At 27.6% G+C, this 7947-nt stretch overlaps 1 protein-coding gene across 1 annotated transcript; it reads left to right on the plus strand.

Annotated features, from left to right (window-relative positions):
* Positions 1–729: 729 nt before the first annotated feature.
* On the plus strand, positions 730–6574 carry LOC114195502 (cucumisin-like). The gene is made up of 11 exons (XM_028085993.1): positions 730–810; positions 2692–2828; positions 3006–3094; positions 3217–3308; positions 3380–3614; positions 3708–4218; positions 4297–4394; positions 5098–5319; positions 5406–5517; positions 5599–5812; positions 6001–6574. The coding sequence occupies exons 2-11, from the start codon at positions 2742–2744 to the stop codon at positions 6522–6524; spliced, it is 2184 nt and encodes a 727-aa protein (XP_027941794.1). The 5' UTR covers positions 730–810; positions 2692–2741; the 3' UTR covers positions 6525–6574.
* Positions 6575–7947: the final 1373 nt, after the last annotated feature.

Below are 7947 nucleotides of genomic sequence, written 5' to 3' on the forward strand. Positions count from 1 at the left end.
TGTATGTATAGTTTACTCACATATATTAAAAAAACTTGTAGATATTTTACTCACGAATACTTAACAAATAATAAAAGAAGTAATTGTTTTTCAAACAAGAAGGGTAGTTTTCTGTCTCTGAGTTATTAGATAATGGGAAGGGTAGAGGAAAGCATTCGGTATTACATTTAATATTTTATTTATTTTATAATTATAAGTATTTGATAAGTGTATTTAATTTAATTTAATTTATATTTATATACATTTGAGATGTTCCAAATTTTTATTTATTTATTTATTTATATTAATATTATTTATATTTATTTTTAATTACACATTAATTTTATTTATTTATATTACTTTATTTACATTACTTTATTTATTTATATTTATATTTAGTCATATATAATTTTTTTTATTTGTTTATATTTTCTATTTTAATATTTACTGTTTTAGTTTTTATGATAAATATGACAATAATAATTTAATTTTCTTAAAGAATAATGAAATTTATAACATTATGATTGAATGTTATCTCATATCTTACTATTATAAAAAATAATAATTAATACAAAGTAATTATTTCTCAGAAACTATAATTATATTAAAAGTCAAACTATATTATTAAGAAATGACGTTAGAGAATGTAAAAGTTTTTTTCTTTATAAAAGTTTGTGAATTTAAATTTTTGTCCTTAATTATAAATTAAATGTTAGAAGAGTGGACCATGATTTCATCCAATGTAGTGGCTATAAAAGGTGAGAAAGTTTCTGTGTATTCTCATTCCTTTCTTACACAGGACAGATAAACGTGTGTGGTCGACTGAACTGAGTACGTCCCTTCTCTATTCCTTTTTCTAATACTTTATTCGTCTATACATTTTTTTTTCAATAATTTTTTATTTTTATAGAGATCTCGTGATATATATAAATCTTATTTTAAAAGTTAATTTTATAAAATTAAATTAAATTAAAAGTTTATTTTTTAAAACGGTAATGGAATCATAATAAATTTGAATTTATCTTAATCAAATTTATTATTTCATTGCGATCATTGTTTTATCCGCTATCAAATTATTCATAAATATATTTAATTTCACACTCAAAATATATATGTCTCAACGTAGAAAAAGATATATAAATAAATAACAATCTCAATTTATAAACTATTTTTTATATAAGTAGTTTTAACCTTCAATTTAAAATCAATTTTTTAGGAGCGGGCTAGCATTTGTGATGCACCGATACTTCAACTTGGGTCATCTATCTGTGTCGGACAAGTGTTCAATACTTTAGGATACTTCAACAATACTTATCAATGAAGTATCTAAGTTATAAAATCATACTACACTATAATAAAATCTTTGAATAATGACTTATTTTAGTGACAAAAAATAATTAGTCACTATATAGTGACAAAATTGACAACTAAAGTAGTTCCAAAAAATTATAATTGGTCTCTAAATTGATAATTAAAATAGTTTCAATTCTGAATTGGTTTTTAAATTGGTCACTAACATTAACTACTAGGTTTTGGCTACCAAAATAATTCGTCTATAATTAGGAAATTTGGATTCACTCATTAACAACCATATATTTATTATGTTTGTAAGAATTATTGTACACTTTTCAATATTTATACATAACATAAAGTATCTATCACGTATCGTATCTTATTATTTTGAAAATTGAAAATTAAACATATCGACATATCAGATACGTGTCGTATGCGATACACGTATCGTATCTGTGCATCATAGGCTAGTATGCTCCGTCACATCTCAGATCCGCGCAAATTACGAATTATGTGGGTTAATAAACTCAAAATCTCAAGTCATATATAATAACTTTCTCTTAATTTCGGTAACGTTAAGCGTTAACATTATCCCTAATTAATTTTATTGGTTTACTTTTAATTATTTTTTTGTGAGAGTGGCTTACTCATTATAACTGTTACTCTACTTGGGCATTCATATATTGGTTTAATGATTTATATTTGTTATACAACACTAATATTAAATTTATTGTCTTAAATATATACCAAACATTGAATTTTTCCACTTTTGAATACACTTTAATAATACCATGTTTTGCTTTTTTATTTATAACTTTTACTTTTATTGTAGTTTTATATTTATGACAATTAAATTTTTATGATACTATAAAATTGATGAATTTTTAAGAATTCAATTAAAAGATATAATAATTAAATATGAATTTAAGTCGATTTCTTCAATACTCAGTCACATCCCATATAGAAACAACACTCTCTCTCTAAGCTATCTTCATCGCCACACATCACCTTAACCTTATTCATGACACACTTTTCTTTGTAAACAATAACTAACTTGAACTTAATATGTGACAGTTAAAATTGGTCGGTGTATTAAAAATAATTTTAAATACGTGCATTTATTAATAATTTAAAACCATACTGAAAAACGTTATTATCATTTGATATTTCATTTAATTAACGACAAAGTTTATAATATTTTAAAATGTTAGAATAAAATTCCCCAAAAAAGAACAAATTTTCAAGAAAATGAAAGATTGGAGACATTCACCAGCCGATCTGCTATGTATATGACTCTATGCATACTTCTATTTACAATTTTCATTCCGCAGTGTTTCAAATGCACACTTACTGAAGTATCTTAATAGTAATAAAGTTAGTGGCATTTCACATTTGCTAAGACATTAAATTTACTCACAGGTTGAAAGAGGTTGAATACACATTCATCGTTTTTGTGAAGATTACTAAAGATGAAGACTTTAGGGTTGTGGCATCTCCTACAAATTCTTACATGCATTCTGCTACTTACTCCCTCATTTTCTAAAGATGATAGAAAGGTAAATAACATATATCGCATATACTTTTGCAAACATATACTTCAGCTATATCTTCTAAGTGGGTAAAATACTTCAGAAGCTATATTTCCATAAATTACTCTTATTTCTTATCTTTTTATGATTTTTTTAAACAATTCTAATGACACTTTCCATTGAATTTATCTTGTTGATATACAGATTTACATAGTGTACATGGGCGAACATCCGAAGGGCATGGAACAGACAGAATCACTTCATACTAGTATGATTCAAAGTGTCATCAGCAGGTCATATATTATTACACAATTCTTGTTCCCCATTTTCATTACAACATTCATCCAAAATGATATATCTATATTGGCTTCTAAAATAACATGATTAAAATTCGAAATGGCATATATCCATTCAGAAAACTTGCACCAGACACTTTGGTGCACAGCTACAAGAGTTTCAATGGATTTGTGGCCAGGCTGACCAAAGAAGAATCAGAAAGAATGAAAGGTAATTTTAATATGATTGTGAATCTATAATTATGATGTATACATTTTTTGAAAAATCGGAATGTTTGGCAGGAATGGATGATGTGGTTTCTGTTATTCCAAACAGAGTCCACAGTATCCAAACATCAAGGTCCTGGAACTTCATTGGCTTCCCTGAAAATGTGCAAAGATCAAAGGTAGAAAGTAACGTAATTGTTGGAGTACTGGATACTGGAATTTGGCCTAATTCCTCAAGCTTCACCGACGGAGGTTTTGGTCCACCACCACAGAAATGGAAAGGAACATGCCAGAACATCACCTGCAATAAGTAAGTGCATAAAGAGCATGTCTGGTTTATTAAAAGATAAAACTAAACCATTGATTTACTGATGATGAAAGCTTGGTTGATGATTGTTTGCAGCAAAATAATCGGAGCAAAATATTTTGGTCTTGGGAGTGAATTCGGGCAAGACGACACAATTGATACGATTGGTCACGGGTCTCACACTGCATCCACTGCTGCTGGAAACTCGGTAAAGAATGCAAATATGTTTGGGCTTGGGTCAGGAACAGCAAGAGGAGGAGTTCCATCAGCACGCATTGCTGTGTATAAAGTGTGTTGGAGAAGTGGTTGTAGAGGTGCTGATATTCTTGCAGGGTTTGATGAAGCCATTATGGATGGTGTTGACATTATATCTATTTCATTGGGACCTAGCGTCGCCAGATTCATCGATTATTTTGAAGATGAATTTGCAATAGGAGCCTTCCATGCAATGAAGAGAGGAATATTAACTTCTAAAGCTGCAGGCAATGGGGGTCCCGACCGTTACACAATGACAAATCCTGCTCCCTGGATAATTTCTGTGGCTGCCACCACTATAGACAGAAAGTTTTTAACCAAACTCCACCTGGGCAATGGCCGAATCTTCCAGGTAATTACCCCTTTAGATTACTTATTTTTTAAAATATTAAAAGAGTAACATAAAAGATTTCCCTCAACATATATGCAGGGAGTGTCATTGAATATGTTTAGTCCAACACAGAAAAGTTACCCTTTAATTTATGCGGGAGATGCAGCAGCTCGTCGATTTGGTAGTTCTTTGTCCAGGTACACCAACATTTACTGATATATCTTTTTTAATTATCTGCTTAAATTTCTTTTTTGTTTTCTTTCTTTATTTATAAAATTTATTAATATATTTTATAATGGCATTTATTAATTTGGTAGTAATTTATTAATATTAAAAAATAATGGCATTTAAATTGTAATATTTATTAATATATTTATATTAATATGTTTGATTAACGTAAGAATTTAATAATATATATTGTATCATATTTCTACAGTTATTAGTGCTAATAAGTATACTATTAATAAAGAATTTATTGAAAAATATATAATTTTATTTTTTTAATCAGTTTTAAATTTAAAAAATAAAAATTCCCAGTTATTCAAAACGGATAGTGCTTTTGTAATTGCACCAACATAGAATATAATTTTAACGAATAAAAAACTTTAAATTAAAATTGTAGTGCTTTTGTAATTGCACCTATGTATAGAATAGTAGCAAAGTATAGTTTAGCACATTCTTTATATGGTCAATCAACTTTGTTCGGATGGAGAAGACAATATTTGATTTTTGTTAGAAAATTAAGTGATTAAATTGACATCTAGAGAGGGAAACAGAATTTTATAAATAATTAAAGGAATTAAAAAAGTAATTTAACGTTATTATTTAGGTAGTTTGTTACGTATCTTTCCCTCTATTACAATTCTAAACGCCATTCTAACATAGATTAGCGTTGCTTAGGTTTTGTTTTGAAAATACTTTGGATGGAGCTCTGGTAAAAGGGAAAATTGTTTTGTGTGATGGCTACACTCCTCCTCAATATGTGGGATTTGCTTCTGGAGCTGCTGGTCTTATATTCACTAGTACATTGACTCTAGTTGGACTAGATGTATATACATTGCCAACAATTCACATTAACGAGAGTGATGGGAATTCCGTAACTTCTTATTTAAAGTCAACAAGGTACAAAACTTTTCTTCAATCCATAAAAGATCATACATAACTGCTCTATAATTAACTCATCCATGTCATGTCAACGGTTATTGTAGTAATCCAACAGCAACCATATTCAGGAGTTACGAAGAAAAAGATTCATCAGCCCCTTACGTTGCTCCTTTCTCCTCAAGAGGTCCAAATATTGTCACTCCAAACATTCTTAAGGTAAAATCATGCATGCTACATACATTGTAACACATCAAGCATATATTTGCTTGTAATCTAAGTTTTGTGTTGATGGTGTAGCCTGATATAGCAGCTCCAGGAGTTGACATTTTGGCTGCATGGTCTCCGGTTTCTTCAATTTCTGGTGTTAAAGGAGATAAAAGAGCATCGAATTTCATTATAATATCTGGAACTTCCATGGCATGCCCTCATGTTACTGGAGCAGCTGCTTACGTCAAATCTTTTCATCCCAATTGGTCTCCTGCTGCAATAAAATCCGCCTTGATGACAACTGGTAATTATATAATATAATGTCTTATCATCCTTTGCATACTATAATCCTTGAAAAATGTAGCAGAAATGAGGCTGCGAAAGAATTAATTACTTTTAAATATCTGTCGGGAAAAGTCAAATATTTTGTGGTACAACTTAATGGTCAAGTATACATGTTAAGGACCAAATTTGTTGGTTGATTATTTGCAGCTACCCCTATGAATCCTGCACGTAATCCAGACGCTGAATTTGCTTACGGTGCGGGCCAAATCAATCCTTTGAAGGCGGCAAATCCTGGACTGGTTTATGATGCTGATGAAAATGATTATATTAGTTTTCTGTGTGGACAAGGTTACAATTCAACATCGCTGCAAAAAGTTACAGGAGATAACAGCACTTGTACATCAGCAAATAAAGGATCGGTTTTGGACCTTAATCTCCCATCTTTTGCTCTATCAACCCCTCGCTCAAGCCACAACAATGTCACTTTTGGTAGAACTGTCACAAATGTTGGATCAGGTACATCCAAATATAAGGCCACAGTAAGTGCACATCCATCTTCTTTAAACGTGGAAGTAGTGCCAAATGTTTTGACCTTCTCATCGTTGGGTCAGAAGCTGTCCTTTACCCTTAGGATTGAAGGAAGCATTAATGCAGACTTTGTTTCTTTTTCCTTGATTTGGGATGATGGCACTTTCAAGGCAAGGAGTCCCGTTGTTGTTTATGTTCCATAAATTTAACAGCCTAATACTGTAATGAAACTATCCAACAAAAGTTTATTGAGATGGCGATAAGCTATACATGATTCAAAGTCCACAATCACGAAATTTAAACTAAAACAACGTCATACATATTCAAATTGGCCATTGATCATATAGAAAATTTAAATAAAAATTTTATAAATTCAAATATAAAATTCTGAAACAATTTTATAATAATTTAAAATAAATATATTTATTTAAAATTTTACAATTCAATTTATAAAATTATTATTTTTAAACCAATCCTAACATTTGTCTATAAATGATTGATATACAAATATTTGAAATAATATTTAAATAAAATTTAATGCAAAATATACATTTAAATAAACTTAATTTTATTAAAAATATCAATTATAATAAAAACACCATTGTAAAATTTATATAAAAATTAGATTTGATATAGAATGAAATAGATTCAGTTTTAAAAAAATTGGGACTAGAAACAAAATAATAAATACAGGTATTACATCGAGACTTTTCACATCCAATAGTAACGGTGACACTGTCATTGTCACATCATATTGTCTATGCCATGTGGCACAATATCACATTGACACGTGTCAATTTTTATTTTAAAAAACAAATCTAAAAAAATTTAAAAAATAAATAAATAAACCATGTGTTAACACGTAACACATAATTAACATCGTTAATGTAATATCAACGGAAAGGACCTAATTGTAATGAATTTTTAAGAATAAAAACTCAATTAAGTCAAATAAAAATTAAGAAAATTATTTGAAATTTCACAAAAAAAATAAAACCTTTAGAATGATTTAATCTTTTAAGAAAAGAATAAATAAATTCCAACAAACAGTAGGAAGTATAATATTTATTTCAAAATAGCAGTTACTGTAAAAAGAGTCAATTAACAACAATTATATTGTCAGGTATAAAATTGAAATATAAAATGTATACATAAAAAACAAGAGAATTTTCTTTATATATTGATATAAATATATAAAAGATATTTAAATATAGATAATTATTTGATAAAGTGTATTTAATTTAATTTATATTTATATAAATTTTATATGTTTGTAATTTTATATTTTTTATTTATTTGTATAAATATTATTTATATTTATTTTCAATTACACATAAATTTTATTTATTTTAATTAATTTATTTATTTATTTATATTTATACTTAATAATACATTAATTTTATTTATTTATTTATATTTATATTTAGTCACATAAAAAATTTTATTTGTTTATATTTTTTTTACTTCAACATTTACTGTTTTAGTGTTTTATGATAAATATGATAATAATAATTTATTTTTTTAACAATAATAAAATTTATAATATACAAATATTTGAGAACATTATCATGAGATCTTATCTCATATCTTACTATTATAAATAATAATCAATACAAAGTAATTATT

The sequence above is a fragment of the Vigna unguiculata genome, chromosome 8, assembly GCF_004118075.2.
Source record: "Vigna unguiculata cultivar IT97K-499-35 chromosome 8, ASM411807v1, whole genome shotgun sequence".
Classification (NCBI taxonomy): Eukaryota; Viridiplantae; Streptophyta; class Magnoliopsida; order Fabales; family Fabaceae; genus Vigna; species Vigna unguiculata.